This window comes from Apis cerana, linkage group LG2, assembly GCF_029169275.1.
Source record: "Apis cerana isolate GH-2021 linkage group LG2, AcerK_1.0, whole genome shotgun sequence".
In the NCBI taxonomy this organism is placed as follows: domain Eukaryota; kingdom Metazoa; phylum Arthropoda; class Insecta; order Hymenoptera; family Apidae; genus Apis; species Apis cerana.
In genome coordinates, this window is record NC_083853.1 from 13091643 (window position 1) to 13113638 (window position 21996).

General features: G+C 46.4%; 1 protein-coding gene across 14 annotated transcripts in view; it reads right to left on the reverse strand.

Annotated features, from left to right (window-relative positions):
- LOC108002686 (cell adhesion molecule Dscam2) overlaps positions 1-21868 on the reverse strand; it is a 120141-nt gene extending 98273 nt beyond the window's left edge. For 4 of the 14 annotated variants that reach the window (XM_062071319.1, XM_062071318.1, XM_062071315.1 and 1 more), the window contains exons 1-2: positions 21654-21849; positions 19563-20618 (exon numbers count right to left, since the gene is read on the reverse strand). In XM_062071319.1, the coding sequence (XP_061927303.1) occupies positions 19563-19689 (127 nt within the window). In that variant the 5' untranslated portion in view covers positions 19690-20618; positions 21654-21849. Of the gene's footprint in view, positions 1-19562; positions 20619-21653 lie in introns of all 14 variants that reach the window. The other 10 variants (XM_062071329.1, XM_062071328.1, XM_062071325.1 and 7 more) reach the window with 8 other exon arrangements.
- Between the last annotated feature and the right edge of the window lie 128 nt (positions 21869-21996).

Sequence of the window (21996 nt, forward strand, 5' to 3'; positions counted from 1 at the left end):
GGAATTCGCAGTTACAATTTTTCGAAAATATTTCGTAACCGTGCCTATTCCACCAGTTAGAAACGATCCAACCCAGGAAAGAAATGTTTTCGATGAACGTATATCGCGTGCTTTCTGTAATACAGAGAACGAAGAGAGAATCCACGGGAGCAACGGATGATCTCCGTTCAAACCGAGCAACATTCTTCGCGTTCTTCTCGAAAATTCCTTCTCTCTTCGGGTAAATCCGAAGTGGCGCGTTTAGGCGTGTGCCAACTACTCGACAAACGGTTGCAGCCTCGAGAGCGAATCCCGTCAATCATTAGCGACGCTAACGAAACGAGAGAGAGAGAGAGAGGGAGAGTGAAGAAGAAAAAGCGGAAAAGAAAGAAAATAATCGTAGGCGTTTAAACGTGGCAGAAGTTCTTGGTGGCGAAACGCGTATACGAACGCATAAGCGAGGTATGCGCGAACGCCAGCGGTAATGATTCGGTCCAAGAGCCCTAGACGATCACAAAGAACGCGAAAAGAACGGCCGTCGACGCCAGGCGAATTTCCACCATTTTCTCGCGTCACCTGTACGCGCGAATTTAACCCCGAATCGAGGAATTGACGAGGACGCCGGTCTTCGACTCTCCCCTATTATATCGACGTGCCGTTCGAAGCGAGGGAGAGAAGAAAAAAGAAAAAGGGGAAAAACGCGCGCGCACGACAAGAGAAGCGTGTCATCGACGCCGTCTTATTGCGACGCTCGTCCTTATCCTGCTCGCGCGTCGCACAAACGCAACCGGCTCCTTTTTTTTTTTTTTTCAGCGAGACGCGCCGCGCCGTCTAAGGAGGAAAGAACACAGCGGGGCGGTCGACGACTCGCTGGTAGAGAAAAGAGGCTTTCCTTTTTTCTTCTTCTTTTTTTACTTTGACGTGTGCTTCTCATTTATTTCCGCGGTGGCGTCCAAGGGCGGAGGTTTGGTACGCCCGGCAACGGCCACGATCACGACCGCGACTACGTCGACGACGATGACTATGGGGAGAAAGAAACAGCGAGAGGGAGAGAGAGAGAAATAAAAACGGGGACGCGAAAGGAGAAATAAGAAGAGAAAGAGAAAAGGCTGGAGGGAGAAAAAGGGGAGGAATAAAAGAGGGGGAGAAAATATGCGGTGCGGTAAGGAGCAAGTCGGAGAAACTCGAGAAGGGTGGCGAGGAGGGAGGAAGGTAAAAAGAGGTGAGTTTCACCTTGGATAGGGCTCTCGGTGAGTCGTAGGCCGCGCAGCCGGAGAAAAGATGGTGGGATGGGGGAGGGGGTAAGGTTGGTGGAAACGAGCGTGGAAACGAGCAGTGGTGAAGGCGTGGATAGCAGGAAGAACCTCGACGGCGTGAGGGGGGAGGGGAGGGAGAAGTTGGGTTGCAGCTAAGGGTGATGGGGTTGTATTGTTGTGCGACGGCGGTGACCCGTGGAGCGTTTGCAACCTCCTGTAACCTCGTCTCCGTCTTTTTCTTCGCGACCCCGCCACTTCTTCTTTCTCCCTTTCACCTTTTTCCTCCTCGTTTCAAAGTCCCCGAAGAATCTCCTCCCTCCGTTCCTTCCTTTAACTAAATGCTGCCACCGACAACAGCTACCCGCTTCTATCGCTCGCGGAAAGAATAAACGAGTGGAGGATTCGCCGATATCGCGCGAACCGCCAACGCGCCCAACGATAGATCCGTGATTGCATAAAGACTGTCGAGCAAGCAAGTCTCCCGATAATTGCTCCCGAGAATTCCCCCATTGTCCGGCTTCCCACGAATTCGCCTCCAACTTTGAGACGCACTCGAGACGAGCGTAGTAAATAAATTCCATTTCCATCTCCTCCGAAATATATCTCGATTCTGCCGATATATTTCTCGCCTCCTAATCAGAATCGGGTCGTATACGATCGTACCGACATTTGCTAATTCTTCGATGCGGTTCCACTTTGTCCGCCTTTTTTTTTTATTATCCCGCAATCTGCTCCCTCGCTCTTTCCTCTCTTACGTCTTACTTTTAGTTTTATCTTATCGTCTCTTATCTCGCTCGCGTTCCTCCGCTTCCCCCGCTTTCACGAGCGTTCCTCCACCGACAAAAGAAACAACGACATTCCCGGCAAAGTTGGACCGAGATAAATGCTGTCAACGACACGCGGCCGGTTTTATCGTTTACGAGCGAGTTGTAAATGGAGGAGGTCGGTAATATCGGTCGGGGAAAGGGTGCATCGTGAAGCATGACGCCGTGGTGGTGAGGCGGCGGCGGCGGTGGTGGAGAGGAAATGATATTGCACCGGAGAGAGTATTGGTTCCCAATAATACTGGACGTAATTACGCCGGGAGATCTTTGATCGTTGGACCGAGCAAACCTGCAAATTGATTTTTTCCTCCGGTTCGTGATTATCGCGCTAACGAATACGAAGACGAATAATTGGTTAACGACGGATCGAAGATTTATTAAGAATCGCGTCACCTTTGGATCCAGATTTTCTTTTTTACGCGAACGACGACGACTACGACTACGTTTTATCGAGAGTTAAAAGAGAGTCGTAAGAGCGGTTAAGAAAAGGAGGAAGAAAAATTACTTCGTTATTTTCCTTTCGTCAATGAAATTCCTTTTATTAAACGCGATATTTATCCACCGACGTTGAACGGAAAAATGGAAATACAATTCGAAATTGTAGCGACGTCTACGATCATCATCGCGGATATATACGAGAAACGGACGCGTTTAACGAAACTCTCCATCAGCTTTAATACTTCCTTTTTTTCCTGGTAACAATAGCCATGGTTTTCAGTTTCATCGAACAACCATTATTCCTAAAATTTCTGAACAGTCAACGAAACGTTTCCCCATAAAAAAAAAAAATCTCGAACATTCCCTATCCGCGTTCTCGTACGCGAGTGGAATTAATATATTATAACAATAATAATTATTATTATCATTATTATATCGATATAAGACAACTGGAAACTCGAATAATTAATTTCAAAATTCAACCGCTCTCGAACAACCGCTATCGAAACTCGTAAATTTAAGCTTCGAACCGGAAACAATCCAATATTATAATCGTACATCGCGATTTCGTCGGATCCAATCCAACCTCCGTTGAATAATTTCCTCCCCCACCACCGATGGAGAAGAAAAATTGACGTATACCGCTCGAGCCGGTAAGGGAGGGGGGGAAAACACGAGATCCTTCGAGCAGGTGCTCGAGGATACGTCGGGAAAGAAGAAAAGCGACGTCAGTCATTCAACGTCATCGAGCTGTCGCGTGACGCGCCCGCCACTCGACACCCACCAGGGAATTAATTAAACGACGTGCGTATTTCCGAGCCGGTACAAATTTCCGCTTGTCAGAAATCGCGGTTCGGTAAATTCGATCGGTAAATACTAAAGCTCGATTATACGATTATCGTTGGCTCGTTGGAACGAAAGGGAGGCGATGAATCGTTGCTCCATCGATGGCAGTGATATGATAATAAGATCGTAAGGACTTGTTATGTCGGTGTTCGCGATTATCGTTCGAAGGAAGAGAAAGAAAGAAAGAAAGAAACGCAATTATTACTTTACCGCGACGAGTTTAATGACAATTATTCGCTCGATGCGCATAGGAGGAAGAGACACTCGTAATTAGCGTGTGACGATAACGGCGAATTCGAACGAACGTATTTATTAAATTTCAGCGACGTTTCCGTATCGACGCGTGGTATTTCCACATTAATTAATTGTTCATCAAACGGAACGCGCGTTCCGGCTGGTTCGTTTACATCGAATCGAGAGTGAAACGAGTGCACGTTGAATTCGGAAGCAGGTTGACGACGATAATGAAGCGAAAAATCGAGGAAAGGAGGGAGGGAAGGAGTCGGAGCAAAGGATTCCGAGGAACTGGATCGAAGAAATCAGGGAAATAATCGACGAAAATTAATTATCGTCGAGCGTATTTACGACCTGTTAAATTCTCTCGATCTCCTTTCGAGCAAGCCCCTGGAACGAACCCTTCATAGGGGAAGAGAGATAAGCATCCGGCTCACAATGGCGTGGGTGCAGGTGAAAGAGCTGTCTTTTGATGGGCGGGTGGGAAGGAGGGGGTAAAAGTCTGGAGGAAAAGAGCAAGAGGAGGAAACGCCTTGATACGATGCCTCGGGGTTAAAGTTCTTCTGGTTTTCTTCGGTCCCGGCTCCGGTTGGCATGGGATAGGTTGTGGGCGGGTCTCGAGGAAAAATAAGAGTTAATGGAACAAGGAAAAAAGCACCGGCGGCTGGAATGGGCCAAGATGAATGGCCCTTTATAGCATGAAACGTTATATTCCATTGTACCGTGTATTTTTCCCCGCCTCGGCGAAGTCGCGTTCCCAAATCGACGTTAATCGGTCGACGCATCGACGGGCCCTGCTAAGCCAATTCCTTAAGCGCACGTAAGGGCAGCTGAGCGGAAGAATTCGAGCGATCGTGAAAGAATAGAGTCGTAGATGGAATTTATAGGGACCCGTGCTTTAGCCGGTCGGGTAATAAAGACCTATACTTGAGTGGAATGGGTCAAACATGATCCGATTTCGAATTCCACGCGAGTCCCGGCTGGGGCGGGTTCTCTATCTCGCTCGCTGCGAGCGTCCCACGGAATTCGATATAAGGTTTCGTCGGCGGATCGACGTTAATCGCGCTCGAAACACGGACCCTTCCTTCTTTTCTCGCCTCCTAACTGTGCACGCTTCGAATCGCGACTGCGTCTCCAACGTAACAACCTTCCTTGCCTCGATGGAACCGTAAGTTCGGCTCACGCTATGCCCCCTCCGTGAGTATATTTTCCAACTCCCGACTAGGGAGTTGGAGCTGGCAAGTTACGGCGGACAAGATCGTTGCCGATCGGATCGCCGCCGAAGATTTCAAAGGCCCGCTTTCTTTTCCTCGGTAATGGAAATATATTTGGCCGGAAACGGGTATGGGTGCACGCCCATTCGTGGGGTTGTGCCGCCGCCGCAGCCGCCAGATCGGAAATACGTGAGGAGGAGGAGGAGAGCTCAACCGGCGGATGCCACTCCGCGCTTCCTTCGATTCGCAACTCTTTCCCCGGGGCGAATTCGATCTTCCGCTCCATTAGATGAATCCTAGTGGGCGGGAGGGGAAATAAAGTTAAATTTCTCCGCGAGAAATGGACGAATAAACTGAAAAATCGACACCGGCTCAAATTGCTCCGCCGCCAATTCGTACTCGGCGTGGGATATTGGCAGTGGATGGAGTAACGAAGCGGTCGAGGAGCAAGCTAGGTAAGAACGAGCCTTCTTTCCACTTCTTTTAAATTACGCGAGACGTTGGTGCATGCGCGGAATATGGCAGCCGTGCGAGCATATTTTCCACGTCTCTGGCCCCCTCCTCGGTTATGGGACGCGGTTATGGAACGCACGAACGAGGCAGCGATTCGCTCGACATGACAGTCGAGGAAACGGAAAAAGGGGAGAAGGGAGACAAGAACAATGGATGACAGGGTTGCAACAAAACTATATTCCCACGAGTGACATGAATAGCATTGTTACGGTTTGGGGCGTAGGTTGTTCGTCTTTCCCCGCGAAAGCCTCCTAAACAGGTCGCTCAAGACAGACACCGTACACCGTACTCATGATTCTTGTCGCGTTACGCGTCCACCAACAACCTGTCCCATCTAACGCGTACACGTGTACGAATACTCTCGTGGGAATTTATGCCGCCCGTAAATCCTCCTCCATATCGTTACGTAGCTATCCAAAAAAAATTGCCAGTGCCGCAAAGACGATAAAACTCGAAGGAGAAGAAGAAGAAGTCGAAAAACTCGACGAACCGATTCTTTTATTTCCGGAGCTAATTCCATCTTTGCCGGTTCGATGCCCGGTTAGTCGGGATAATTTAACGAGAGTTCAGGGAAGCTGGAATTCTTCCGTCGAATGATTCGAAATATTCGCGCGACCGGCGCAATCGTGCCGCTAATCGAGCCGGAAAATCGGACCGCAACGAGCGCTTTTTATTCGCCTGTCTTGTTCGAGTCTACGACTCGGTCAAAGCGAAACGCGAGATGGGACATCGCGTGAAAACTGGCGAGCAGATTTTACGAGGATTGCACGTAATTTTCACGGTGGCCAATAACGGAACAACGATCGACCGAACTTGGTTTATCCCAAAGTTTGGCCAAAGTTTGAGGAGAGCCGCGTTTATAATCGTTTCCCGATCAGACGTATGGGGATCGATTTCGAGGAGGGGAGAGGCGCGTGCCATCGACGACGGGTATATCGGCGCGAGGAAAATCAACAGGAGACCTGTATACGCTTTTTCCATATCGCCCCCCAATCGAGTGCGGCGTTGTGTCCATTTAGACGAAATCCGCGGTATTTCGTTTAATATCGACGATGCCTAACCCCTTCGACTCGAATTGGAATTTGATTTTGAACGTCAAGCGTCGATACGAATGCTTGAAATTCTTTGATACAACGGGGATCAAATTTGGTTGGCGCGTAATAGTGTACGGGAGAAATTAGGTTAATCGGGTTTGAGTAAACATCGATCTTCATCGAAATATGAGTTATTCAAACGAAAAAAAAAAAAAAAAAGAAAAGAAAGCTCGAGGTGAGGTTTAAAACTGGCTTTAAATTAATTTTGCTAACGATCCCGTAATCTTGGTATCGAGGCTTCGATAACCCGGTCCGCGAGAAAAACGATATTAATCTCGAACCATTAATTTCGAAATGATCTAGACTAATGTAAAACACGTTGGAGCAACAAAACATTGCGGAACAAGCCTTCTGTTATTGATTGGCCGACCGAAATTTATGCCCCATTATATTCCATTGGAGTAATGTATTGCCGTGTAAATTGGACGGTAATGAAAATTGACGGTATAATAATTCAGTAAATTACCTAGGAACGATCGAGTCGCGGCAATCGAGCCCCGACCGACATTACAGGTTGTTTGCGCATTTACTGATCCCCCGCACCCCCGTTACCGTCCACGACAAGCCGATACGACCAATAACTCCTGCGAAAGGTCGGGGGAGAGCGAGAGAAGCGGACGAATCCGACGTTCCATTAAAATTCTGCACGGGGCGAGGTACGATCGGGTGGCCGTCCTTGTTTTCGACCCATAAATTTCCGACCGAAACAAGGTCGATTTCGCGATGTGAAGAGGGGGAACAGGCGGCGAAACACGCACTCCGTCACACGTCGATTCATGATTCGAATCACGATTGATCGCCATCGCGCCATTCTGACTCGTGCACCGTTCGTTAACGGGTCAAAAGAAAATTGGCAATATTCGCTCGAATATTTCCACGAATCGAAGATGTAATACGAAGAAACGTGGAGATACACTAGATTCGATGACAGGAATATCCCTTCGTCCGGGAACATGCGCGATTAACCGGATAATGGAGAAAGAAAGCGAATCTCGATTCGTGAAATTTGTCGCTTTTAATAAGGGTGTGGAGCGCGAGTGGCCGATCTGTCGAACCCTTTTAATCGGCAAAAGCCGATAAATGAATTCAGTAGGCTAGCTTCCTTTCAGAAAGGAACGGGTTATAAAAGAGGGGGGAGGGGGATTATTAGAACTGGAGGGCGGCCATTATGGAATTAACGGTGGAAAATCGGTGGACTGGCGGCACTGATATTTGCCGAGGCACGTTTAAAGTAAGAAAAACCGATAGATGGGCCGGGGAGGTTCTAGGGCACGGATATGGTTTTTATGCAGTTCCATCGCAGTCGAGTGGCTAACTCGGCGAGAGAAAAGGCGGATCGGGGTGTGCGCCGACGAACCTGCCATTCTCCTTATTAAACGACCGTTTAAAAATATACCCACGGACATTGAAAAGTCCGAGGTCGGGAGAAAAATATAGGCCATCGACCCCTTTCGTGGCCGGGCAAAATATCCACGCCAAGTAAAATTATGAGGCCATTATGAGATTTATATAAAAAGCGATACATAGATGCTCGCGGATATTAATTCTTACGACCGGATCGTAATATAAAATGAAATCGTAATATCGTATCTCGAAATCAATACGCTCGAACCCCATACCTTCCCCATTTACCCGGAAACGATATCTCGATAATGTAGCGTTTTCAAACTATCCCCCCTCACCCCCTTCGATTCGATTACACCCGAACCGCTTTGAAAGAGGCAGAGCCTCGAGGAAAAGGAGGTGGGGCGAAATGTATGCAAATTTCTAAAAGACAAACGTCGATGAAATTCAACCCCGTTTTCCTCGCCTTCTTCGCTCCAGCCCCGCATAATAATGCCCTCCGAATAGCGGAGGTGTCTTAAAATCTTTAAACAAGATTATACTCCCCCCTCCCCTCGCCTGTGTACTAGGGATAACGCCTTCCTATCCACGCCTTCCTTCCCCCCATAAGCTTTCACGGGGTGTCGCGTCACCGAGCCATTAACCGCGAATTTAAGAAAGCAACGTGCTACTTGGAAACATTTGAAAAGACGGTGTCTTCCGTGCGAAGCGGAAGCGGGGAAGAAAGGAGAAGCGGATATCTTGGTCACGTTTTACATCGTGGTTCCGGACCGTGGAACGGTCGAGGCCGGTGAATGGGAAAAGCCGAATGAGCTGGAAGAAACGCGAAGGAAAGAGCGGGGTGGTTCTCTGATCAAGAGGTAAATGAGCTCGGATCTCTCCCGACTCTCATTATCCAGCTCCGAGTTATCATACGCGTTATTTTTTCCCCTCTTCCTCTCTCTCTTTTTTCCTTCTTAACGAGTCTCCGCCCGATTTCGAGCTCCTCTCTCCGCGCGAGGAAAATCGCGCATTTCGTCGTCGTGCATTGGTCGCGATGCTTAACCGAAATGATAAAAATTGGAGAGAAAGGTGTTACGTATAGGTGGAAGACGTTGGGATCGTAGGAATTACGAGGCAACGGCAAAGGTTTCGTTATTGTTTCAGCATTATTTAATTGTTTCCGAGTTGGGGAATTTAAAATGCAGGGGAAAAAGGGTCGAGACGAGACGAGTTTTTCCTTCGAAGAAACTTTGTTTACGAAGCTCGTTAACCGGAGGTTGAATCGCAATGCGCGCCGATATTCTTGAAACGGGACTTTGTTCTCGACTCTCCCGCGTATAAAGCCGTTGTTAATTTACTAATTAATGCCCCGGTATTATATCGGCGGACGTGGCCTGTATTATATCGCGGAGCATCGATTCAATCCATTTTCAAGCGATACAATTACCTTTATGTGTGCGAGCTATCGGCGTGTATAACGTCCACGTTTTTCGATCATTAATGTAATCACTTTTTAAATAAAATAAATTCGACGCGGGGAATACGTGGTGCTTTTACATCGGTGCGCGTCATCGGTTTCGCCGATTGGACGGGTGTAAAAGGATCGAACAAAAGCCGTATCGAACGGGGGAAAAAATCCCCTTTCGCGACATTCGATGCTGTTCGATAAACGATAATTTCACCGCGCACAATTATTATCAACGTTGCAAGTTCGTGATATCCTTTCTTCCGTCGCAAGGTATTTCCAAAAAAAAAAAAAAAATGTGCGAGAAAAATTCGAAACGATCCTTCCTCCCCCATCGTATTTTTTCCTCCCCGTACTTTTATTTCGTTCATCCTAATGGAGAATGTCAAACATCGCGAATACGTGGAAACGGCATCTCGTAAGGCGGCGTGTTCCGCCCGTCCATTCGAGAAGGGAAGGGGGAGAGGCGATAGATCGAGGCTGTGTACGCGATGGTTTACTGCATTCCATGTCGTAGATATCCATTGTGGCTCCCAAGGATTACCCATCGGTTCAATGAACGCCGGGACTGGGTTTGGTCTGGCGGTAGTTGTGCTCGGTATTAACTACGACTACGGTAATTAAACACCCGATGTCCGGTAATCTTTCGTTCCAATAACACGATGTGTCTCCTCCCGCCTTTCTCTCCTCGCCACTTTTCCACCTAACCACGTTCTGCCCTCTGTCGAAGTTGCGCCACTCTCTCTCTTTCTCTTCCAACGGCGAGAAACTTGTTTAATGCTCGTCAATGCCGGAAGTCTGTTCGACAAACAACGGGGCTCGCACTCGTCGTTCCCCCCCTCAACATTCACCGCTCGGCTTAAACTTGGTTCGTAAAACCTCCTGTTTGAGAAGGCGGATGAAGCCTCTTTGCGGCGTATCAATTTAACACGGTTCCAAGGAAACGATACATACACTATACGTACATATACAGACACACACGTGAAGGCTCGTTAGGAGGCATCGATTTTCGCGTGGAATTTCCCGTGCCGAGCTCATTATGGATTTTACGTCGCCTAAAGTATTTGCTCGCTGCGGGATAAAGACGACCGCGATGTTTGGAAGCGCGCGGAAGGGGGAGGGGATCCGCCGAAAACGCTTCGCGGTTATCCTTTGTGCTCTTTAAACGTTAAACCCGCCGCGTTACTCGAAACGGTTTCCCATCGATCGGGATCCGATGTCGTCGACAAAACGTCGGGAATTCCTTTTGAGACGCGTTTTCGTTTTTCTTTCTTTTTTTTTTTCGGCCCTCGACGGAAAAACGTCTCGTATCCGACGATCTTTTTAATTACACTGGAACGGAAGCAAGTGGTTGCCGCACTCGACCGGAAAGGCTCTCGACGCATCGGTGAAGAGACGAAGTCATCACCATGGCGACGCGCAATCAAAAAAAACCCGAGCGCAAAGGGAAGACGCGTTAGCGGGTCTAAGAAGCGAGAAAAAATTCGCAATGGACGAATCGACGACGTATTATTAAATACCACCCATCCTCGTCGATCGAGAACGAGTTTGAACCGGCCGGTTTGCGGACGCGCCAACCCTCTTGCTAATTCGATCCGTGGTAGCATGAAAGAAAAACGAGGTATCTGACCGGTTGGGAAAGATGTGGGTAGCCGTTCGTTCCGCATCGACTTCGGTGAATAGAACGGAAAGGAAAGGAGATAGAAGGATTTGTTGTTTCGGCTGAATGGATCGGTTCTGTGAACGGGTCAGACGGGAAGCGTCGGCTGTACTCATTATTAGTCGTGAGCTTGCGCCGTTTCCATCCTCCCCTTCGTCCCTGGTTGCTGAGTAAACACTTTGATTTATGTACCATCGATAAGGATGAACCGAATCCTAGACGCCTAGACTAGGGGCAAGGAGAATTAGAGGCAAGTTTCATAGCTCTACGTACGCGTGCTGCTTAAACTCTTCCGCTCACTCCCCCGAAATCTCCTGTAAATTTTCCTATTCCTTCGCCGTCTCGTTCGTTTTTTCCTTCTCTCTCCCTTCCGTTCCCCGCGTATCTTGCTTCTCCGTCCCTCGTTGTTTTCGCTTTTACATATATATATATATATATATGTTTATCCCATTCTTTAGCCTCTCTCTCCGGTTCTCTTCGCCTCGCCTCGACTCGACTCTCCACTCGATGCATCGGGCTACATCAACAACCGCAAGCTATGTACACCTCGTATACGCACGGTGAATCCATTTCCCTCTTCCCCCCTCGACACTATATCTAGATCTATCCATCCTCGTCCCCATCCACCGTGGCTCGTGTACGTGGTTATTACACGGTTCCGTTGCAACCGGCACGCCTGTGCATCCAGACAACGGATATCCAACGTGAGCCCGCCAGAAAACAGTAGGAGCCTGCGAGCGACACTGGTTCTCGGCTTTTAACGAGGTACGCGGATCGCAGGGAATCGAGGAAGTGGCGTTTCATTGGTTGTTTCATCTGGCCAAGAGGTGGATAGAAAAAAGGACAAAAGGAGGAAGAGAGAGGGGGGAGGAAAACGGAAGAAAGGAAACACGAGGAAAACGCACGCCAACGTTTCGATACGTTTTTGAAACGATCGAGGCGAACCGCGATCACAGCGACTGGAAACGAGATTTTTCCCTCCCGAGGCCATAGATTTTGACGAACAACGTTTCGCAAAAATTTCCTCGCCAAAGTTTGTCGTGTTTTGCGCGCGGCGCGTGGCTTTTGTTTAATAAACAAATTGCGGGATTATGCGGCGGGAAAAAGAGAAAGAAAGAAAGAAAGAAAGAAAGCCCATGGAAAATGGCGTAATTCGTGGTTGTCGTACAGGGTGGCGGTGCTTCGTGTTCCGGTTCTCGTTTTAAAATTGCCGTGTACTTCCGGTTACGCGTACGAATTAAGATCCTTCGCGGTCACCAGTCGCGCAACGAACGTTGCTATTTCGCGAAATAAACCGAGCGTGCTATCTCGAAGGTCGAGCGTAAACCGCAGAGCCAACTTTTAACCGCGTTCAAAATAACTCGTAACCGGGTGGTGATATTTCAAATGATTAACGCCGACCTAACTGTTCCATTCCTTGGAGAGTTCCTCCTTCCTACGTGGAAACGGAGAGCTGTATAATTCCGTTAACGATCCCGTGCGAAATAAACGAGCCGAAAAGAATAATCTCGCGAAGGAAAAAAAATGTGAAAAAGTCGCGGGTTAAGAAGAAGGATTAAGAGGATTAGGGGGAAGAATTTTTAGAGAGAGACGAAATTTTCCAACACGTTTCGAATCGAATTCCTCGACTCATTCGTAGCTCATAAACGGGATTACCGTATGATTTCATCGGGCCGGAATAGAACACGCATCGTACCTCTCTGTCTGCCGGAAAACAGAAGTCCATAAATGGCACTCGGTGACGCTGTTTAACGACTTTCACAAAACCAACAACCGAAAAGCAAGTTGGCGTTGCTCGTCAAGCCCGTTTTCGCTCTGCTTGTATGCCGCGTGATCGTTGATCCGCGAGTCTGGAATCCTCGGTGCATAAAATTCCACTTGTAAATACATTTCGCTCGGAGCAAATATGATTTTTACGCGCTTTCGTTCCTCCTCCTGGTTTTACGCGCGTATCCACCTTGTATCCGCACGCGACTACTTCGATAACCGAATCGAAACTTGATTGTGCTCTATTTTTTTTTCCATTCCAAGGTACCAGCTATTCCTTTCCACTTTATTTCCACCTCTCCTCCGTTTTACTTCTCTCTTTTCCCCTTTTTTTCCCCTTTTTCACCTAGCCAGAGCTTTGTTCTATCCACGCCCACCGATATTGAATTTTCATCACGCCGGATTAACTTTTCTTTTTTGTTATCGGCTATCCCATATTGATTAATGTATCCATCTGTTTCTTCGTGCTCGCGCTTTCTTTTTATCGTTCCCCGCACGCCTTCCATATTCCGGCTAGCCATCGGCCGTTTTTATTTCTCCCTTCCCGTATCCGCCTTCCATCGCACTTTTCCATTTTACCCGCGCGGAATCCGCCGGACACGGACCCGATAATGAATATTCAAATTTCGAGACGAGGCTTGGCGGTCGGTCGGTGGCGCGCAACGCGCGATACAAAAATTTAAGAGCGATGGACTTTCCGATACCCGATGTCGGGGAACTCGATGTATCATCGATTACGCCGATCCCTCTCGATATATATCTTCTGGCCACAGTTTAATTTCTAATCCAACTATATATATATACATATACAACTTCGATCGATTATCGCGCGTATGCTCGTTGCTTTCTTTTTTCAAAATTCGTTTTTGGTAATTAAAAAAAAATATTCCGTATATTTAGCAACGAGTTCGAGAATATTTTTCCTCGAGTGGAGAGACGTTGAGAAGCTTTTATTCTCGAACGTATTCGCATTTCTCTTGCCGAGTTAAGAATAAAATAATAGCGAAGCGATCAAAGGGCAAAAAAAGAAGTATTAAAAAGCTGGAAAGCTTGCCTCGTCACTGACTCGATCAAATTGAAGAGACCCGTGTGATTAAATGTAGATTCGTCCGCTCGATATACGCTTCTATATACGGCTACATACGGTTATTCATTTCGTTAACGACCGAGTTCAACGTCCCCTCCTTAATGCCCGCTTTAACGTTAATACGCATAATACTTGACACTTAACTCCCCCGGGGAAAAGTAGTGGAGGCCTCTATTAGTCCGACGGCCGTCCGACCTGAGCCGATCTTATCCACTGCGTGGCTGAATACCCGATCTTACGTACTTACGTAAATAGAGCTTATCCACTTGCCGCAACCTTCCCGGTAAAAAGTTATTCGTTCCTCGATGGCGTTTGATCGATGGTATTTTTATCTGTATCTGTAAATGTTTTATCCGTATATGAACGTTTCATCTTGTCCTGTGTGTCACGACAAATTCGTAACGTTATATGTTTCGCGTTACCAATCACCATCGGGAAAGTTCGTATCGATTTTTTTCAGATCGATAAAGAATTTACTCTCCGTATCAATTTACTGCTCCCTCCCTCCCGATAAAAGAAATGCATCGAACGTTGAAAATGAATTTTATCTCTCTTTCGAAAAGTTTCGAAATATTATCAAAATATTTCTCAACTAAAAATTTCAATTTATCGGGAATCGAGATCTTTTTCCAAGAAAAAAAGAGAGAGGGGGGGAAACACGCTATTCTATTAATTTTCATTCGTTTCGAAACTCGCGTAAAAAAAATCGACACCATTTTTCCAAACGATATTTCTCACGATCGCCCGAATTTTAATCCTTCTTTCATCAAAAATCAAAATGTTGGAGAACAAAAGAGAGAAGGACAAAAGAGCGGCAACGGTAGAGAAGAAAAAGTTGTAGTCGTAAAGATACATCGCCGAAACACGCGCCAACCAACGTCTCTCCCTTCGAAAAAGGGATTCAATCGATGAGATTTGATTAGACTGTTGCTGTTTAATTTGCATGCTGGCGCCCGTTGCAACGAACTTTCGTCGCGATGAAAGCGTTTGGTGGTGGTGCGCTCCCCCACCTTTCCGTATCGAGAGCGGAAGATCGGTCGGCACGCGCAACGTCGAAATAAATTCGATCGGGCCAGCGACGAGTTAAACGGCGGCGGCGTTGATAAAACGGCGTGGTTGGACGAGGACGCGATATCGTGAAAAACGAAGGCCGTAATGTCGCGTTAAACGGGGAGCGCGAAGAGCCGCGAGCGATCTTGATCGGGCAATTTGACGCGCTCCACGAGCACATACGATGCCGTACATCCTCCGTTGCAACATCCTTCCATCCTTTCATCCAACCACCGTTTCATCGTTTTAATTAAAATTAAACTAATTGCCTCGCTATCGGGACGACACGAGGGAGAAAAACGGGGAGAAAAGTGAACGCACCGTTATACGCGGCCGTATATACGACAATGAAATTGGTATTGGTTATAATTGCGTCATTCCAATATTGTTTGCCCGATGGTTCGAATAACGATCATCCATTTCCACCGTAGATGTACATTGTCCAAATATTTGTCGAGCACCGTGAAATCGCGTATATACGCGCTAACTTATAAAAACAAGGTTTCTACGTGCGCGGCACGTTAAATATTCGCCCAATGCGCGGATCCACGGGCGGGCAATTTTTTTTATTTGTTCTTCGTTAGTCGATATAGTAGGTATCCACCGCCAACGTTCGTTAAGATATCGCGGCGCGGCGTTTCGCCGTGCAAATACTCGCCGGTTCCGGATTTCGGAATCGCGTTGAATGGAAAATGGCGGCGGTCGCCCGTTCGAATTAGCCCGATATCTAATGTATTCAGCTCGCGCGTTAGACAGGAAATTAAAGTTCACGAGTGACGGGTCGTGCGAACGACTTCCGTGAATCAACCATCCTCGTTGTTCCACCGCGGCGTTCCATCAATTAGCTTCGTCGCTGGCGATAACGCGCCCCGCCAATGATCGTAATCCCTGAAAATGTATTTCGCCGGACGAGTTATATCCATTTACGCGTCCTTCTTTTTCTTTTTCTCTTCTTCTTTTTAAGAAAAAAAAGAAAGAGATACAGGTTCGATTTTAAAGAGGAGGATAGAGAGACGAAAAGAACGCCTAAAACGTTTAAATTCGTTAAGAGGAGTAGGAAAGAAGGGAAAGTAGCATTGCGTTCTCCAGCGCGGATGGATTAAAGGAAGCGAGAATTTATCCACCGCGTCGCGGGAGATACACCGAGCTATCGACTTTCAAAGGCAGCCGACTTTATAATTCCTCGTACATCCAAGAGTTAATCCTTTAATCCAATAACGATGAAAGCGAGGTTCGGTGTTCGAACGCACTTGAATTGAAATCGGAAAAGGCGTCTCGAGATCCTTCCGAGCCGAGTGCGATAAGGAGAGCTTCTCAAAGGAATGGGGAGGAGGAGAGAGAGAAAGAGAGAATAGGGGGAGGGGAAAATAGAGCGGTTGCTCCATTTCAGCGACCGCTCAAAGAAGAATATAAATGCTAAGTGTCCACTCTCCTTCTTCCATTTCTTTCTTCTTCGCGCACAATTCCTGATATTTTTTTTTTTTCTTCTAAATAACGTGCGATTCCTCGTCGATTCCTGGACGAGACAAGTTTTCGATACAACGCGAGGCTGGATAATTCTCCTTAAAAGACAATTATTTCTCTACACCTGACACAATCGATGCATTCTCCATTAACGAAATTAGGCGGCCAAGTAGTCGATCCGTTCTGGAATTGCCCTTCCGCAACGTCCTAGTTAACTTCCCTCTCCCCATCCCTAATCGCCTTTGATGGTGGTAAATTGGTCGCGCGATGTCGGGATCGGAGAAAATTTCGGGATAATCGGCGATACTATTTTCTTAATCGTCGAATCGTTGCTTGCATCTCGTAGAGATCGTTCGTAGAAATGTTCGTACGATAACGGAAAAGGATTCGATCTTTTCTTCTTTTTCTTTTTCGAATCGATTCTAATTTTGATTTCATATACGCGAAATCTTTCGAAAGGGATTCGTAAATTTTCATCGTATTAACTTTCGGCTCAGGATGGAAAATGGGTATCGACTGGCGACCGATACACTGCGAATCACGCAAAGTGATATAATACCATTGATATTTTAATAAGCGCCGATGAAATTCCGAATGATGAAAATCTACTCCGGAATTCGTCGAGAACGATGAACCGGGGGGGAGGAAATTGAAACGAACATTTTCATATACCGATTTTCGGGCGAATTAAATTTCGAACGTGAAGTAAACGTCATCGAGTTAAACGTTGGAAAGGAATAAAGAGAAGAAAATTTGGAGATATCGAGTGAAAAGGAGGAGTTTCGAGAAATTTTTGCGACCCTTTGCTCCTAACTTTTCGCAATGTTCCTTTTCCACGATGCCCACAAAAAGTTAATTAATTGAATCTCTAAACAAACTTGGCAAACAAACAACAAAATCGGACATCCGATCCGATCGTTGAATTATTTCAAACGGCGTGTAAACAAATCGCTGATTTAACGTTAAAAAAAGGGGGGGGGAGAAGATTCGATATCTGTTTCCGCAAATGTTTCGTTGGCCTCGATTCGGTAATGCAAATAACAAGATAAATTAAAGAGCTGGCCAGTTCTCGTTTCACGGTACACGTTTGAAACGCGAAACGCGATCAATCGAGAAGGTTCGAATCAATTTTCTTTCGGTGTTGCTCGATCGAATTTATCCTCCGCCCGATCTTCCTCCCTCGCTTATTCGATTCGGTTCTCTCGAGGCGAAGTCGTGACCCTGTTCTCGCTATTCAAAAGTTAGATCCGGAAGTTAACTTCACACTCGAGGCTCGACCGTCCGCCGGACAGACTAATTTCGACGATGCAGTCGCGTAATACGCGTACGTGTCTCGCGTGATTTCCAAGTTTAGGCTGCTTTTACACATCCCGGAAATGAGCGAAATTCGTCCTGAATTTTCTCGACGCGAACAGTAGTAGTAGCAGTAGTAGTAATAGTAGTAATAGTAGTAGTAGCAGTAGTAGTAATAGTAGTAATAGTAGTAGTAGTACGTTTTACGTACTATTATCGTACTGCATTAAATCGGTACAGTTTAGAATCTCATCTCTGCTTGAACCGGTCGATTTCGACGCCGGTTGGACAGACGGCGCACAAATGCCATCGATCAAACGTCCTCTAGCGATCCTATCGCCTCTGGCAGAAGGGAAATGGATTTCATTGGCAGGAGATCGCCAATGTTCCTGTCTCTATTCACGGTCTATCTACGGCCGGCTATTATCATAATTAACTTGCAGTTTTGGACAGCGCCCGAGAGGTAATCGACGTGAGACGAGGCAACGAGACCTAAGTTTAGTTGGAACGCAGTAATACGATTTTATATATACGTATATTACGCTCTAACGTTCCTCGAAATACGTATAACGCTTGTTTGTTGTCTATTGGATCGGCACAATACGATATGTGTACGCGATTTCTGTTCAATAGTTGATAGATGATCTCATCAAAATATATTCACCAAAATATACACGGGATCGAAAACGAGAAATGGAGGCAAAGGAAAGCAAGGTCTACCGAGAGTAATAATTCCGAGTGGCCAGCAGCAGGGTTTCATTAGCCATCGGTTGTTAAACTTCCATAACGAAGCGCGTAGTGTGTCCTTTTGCAGGGCGAACGTTCGCGCAGTAAGTTTGCGAATCGAGCCATAAATCCGGCAACGATTCGACACTTTGGTTGAATTTTAGAAGAGCACGGCGATAAACCACGTCGACGGAAGGAATCCTTTCGTTTCGAGGTAAAAAGGAAAGAAGGAAAAATCGCTTTATCGACGACAACATTTCTCACTACCATCCGTGTGAATCAACGTGCTCGCTCATTAACGTAAAATAATTATTTTTTTGACACACAGTTGAATGATCGTCGAAAGCCACGATAACCACACCGCGCAAATGATTGGAGAACGCAATTCGTTTTATCGTTGCCGGCAAATTAAATAATCTAGGAAACCTGTCGGTATGCGTAGGAGCCGGCGAATCGAGCGAGCCACCGAATCTAGAGAGGTGTTCGACACGATCGATCATTCCCGTTGTTTGCGGTAATCGTATCGGTTGTTCAAACAACTCGTTTCCAACGAGTCGTAAAAATGGCAGCTGCCAATCTATGCCTTCGATTCCCTTCGTGCCTGTTCCTATCAAGTTGGCGAGATTCGTTCGAACGCGGGTCACGGACTGCCCGAGTTCGTTAGCTTTTTGTCCGTCCTTTTACCCATCCGAGGTCGAATTCGTTTACCTGCCGTGGCGAGTCTTGCAAAAACTTTCTCCTTTCTTTCTTCTCTCGTATTTAACGATTCAATAACAGAGGAGATAACACGGGCAGAGGAAACGAACTCGAATCGCTCGTAATAATACGTAATACGTGATAGGTGATACGGTTCGATCCACGAATTTTCTTGTGGAAAACGAGTCAAATTCGAAAAGAAAAGCGTTTGCGAACAATCGATCGATCAGTGAGTGGTAGGTTCTTTAAATGGAAAGTGATGAAATTTTGAAAGACGGGGAAAACGTGAGAAAAGGGGGAGCTTCTCTATGGAACCGAATCGGAATTGAAGAATCACCAAAGCGATTTTGTTAATTCGGAGGGAATTTGGCGATCCGACGAACGGATCGAAACGAAGATTGTCTACTAACAATAACATCTTTTGTTGATCGTTTTTACTCGTTTACTATTTCTGTCTATTCCCCCCCTTTTATCTAACTAAAACACAGCCTTAACCGACGGGTCTCGTCTGTTTCACGTCTTCTTCCAAATCGGAATAATCCCGAATCTTCTCGTTTCCGAAAGTATGAAACGATGTATCGAATCGACCGGGAATCACGTGTTAAAAAAGATGAAGATTGAATCACTCACCGTTCAGCAGGATGACGAGGATCCAAAGAAACGGAAGAACCGGAGCCACGTGGCGTAGTGAATCGGCGAACAGACAGGGGCTCATCCTGATCCACAGTCGATTCCGTTCCTCGCGTGCCGCGGTCATCGGGCCTCGAAGAAAGGGGTAGATGCTCGCGGATGGAAACTCTACCACCGTCCACTCGGGCCCTCCACGCAAGGATCAACTTCCTTTTTCTTTCTCTCTTTTTCTCTCTCTTCCTTCCTCTCTCTCTCTCTCTCTCTTTCTATACGATGTTCCTTTCGATGTTCAACCCTTATCCAACACACCAAATCTGCGCCTGTTCCTCGCACGAAATCCTGTCTCTCAAGGCACTCGCCGCGCCGGGCGCCAGTGAGAGACTGTTCGACTTTCGTGGCGCGCGACAGGTTCCCGCGGCGATTCGTGGTTCGTGCGCAGCCGGTTGTCCTCGGCCATCCTCGGCTTCGCTCGACCCACACTCAGCCATCCTGCGCTCTCGCGAGCCCGTGATGAGGCGGCCGCACCACTACTCGCTCGCTCCCTGTACCTACGCCCCGCCACAGGCCTAAGTGCCGCTCGCGAGTATCCTGTGCCATGGGGGGAGGGAAGGTTACGAGAAGTTCCGACCGCAGCTCAGGCTGCGCACCAGGGAACCACCACCTCACCCACCTTCCTTCTCCTCTTTCCTTCTGTACGTGTGTCCGTGTGATCCGGCTACAACTCCTCCCTCGTCGCATCCTTCAGCGAACACCGTCCGTCCATCCAGCCTCGACCACCGCCGCTCCGTGTACTGCTACGTGTCCAGTCTCAACCGCCGTATGGTATCGTTCGTTACCCAGTCCTCACCCGGTCCTCGCATCGTGCCCAACATCGAGCATCCACCCTCGAACAGCGCGAGGACCGGCACTCGTTACCTCGTAACACCTTGTCACCGTGTCACCGACGAGAATTAAATAATAGAGCGCGCCGTTCGCGTCGCCGATTAACCTCCATTTAAACAATTCTTTTCCGTTTCTTTCGGACGGAGTTTGGATGCTCGTCGGAGACCATGTATTCTTATCAAAAAATAAGAAAAAAAAAGATTTTACATATATTTATAAAATAGATATACGATGCGATAAAACGAGGTGGAAAGTAATAAAGCGAGGATAATCAGGGAGAGGGAGGGGGAGGAGGGATAAGTGATATTATCATTCGGGTTTAAATTCTCTAACGAGAGAAAGAAGCCGTAGAATTTTACGTAAAATGTTCGATCTATCGACGAAACGCGATAATGATTTTCCCTTTTAATTAAAATACATTCCATTTAACGTTGTATAAATATTTCTTATTAATTCCGGAACGGTATAATCGCGAAATATTAAATATTACCGTATCGATAATCGTTGCACGTGATACATACGTTCGGCTGACGATGTTAAATCGGGATGGGAATTAGATTTCAACGGCGTGAATTATTTTCCAAGATTTCAACCGGCTTTTCAAATGTCAGAAGCAAAGGTGAGCTCGACAATCGACAACGAGCGACCTCATAGCATAGCGTCAAAGAGCGATACGAACACGTTGTTCCATGTGCTATTGGCGCAGCCATAGGCACAAAATTAAATAGCGATCGGCCCGCTTTCAACTCGAGCTTCATCTTCCGTTTCTTCGAATTGCCATTCGCAACCGTGTTCGATGCGCGCTTTTTTTTTTTGAAAAAGTACCCAAGTTTTAACCATGCGTGAACACAGCGGCGGAAACGCTTGGGAGCAAAAAAAAAACGTGTGTTTCATCTTGCCCGAATCGAAGTATCGAATGAAACATTATACACGATTTAACGTATTTCGCGATTATACACCGTGTATCTGCAACTGCGATGCTGATAGCGATACAAAAAACAAATTCGATAAAGCGAATAACGAAATCGATAAAAAACAATTGCACAATGACTTCAAACAATTGATTACAATTCGTCGCGATACGTTATTTTTCTTTATTAAAACATGTATAAAGTCAATTGGAATATTCATAGAATGAAAGTACTATCGTATCAATCGATGAAAAATAGTATAGATAAATATAAAAAAATATACTATAAAAATTTCTACCTTTTGAGCTATTTCCTTCTTGAAGACGATGTTTGATAAAAAGCAGTTTGGTAAAAGGTATTTAATAACTGATATAGCGCATTAAATAATCATATTGCATACGAGATAAACCTCTCTTTCCGACATTTCGCTTTCGCAAATCTTTTGACATCTATTTTCGAGTTATTTGATTAAATACTTATTTGATTTTTTATATTATCACGCAAATTTTTCCGTTATAGTATATATCGTAATTAAGCCAGGAGAAAAAAGATCGGTACAATATCATTCACTGCATCTGTCTGAAAAATAAGAAAAATAGGAAAAATATAATGTATAAAGAGTGTATATAATACGCATCTAA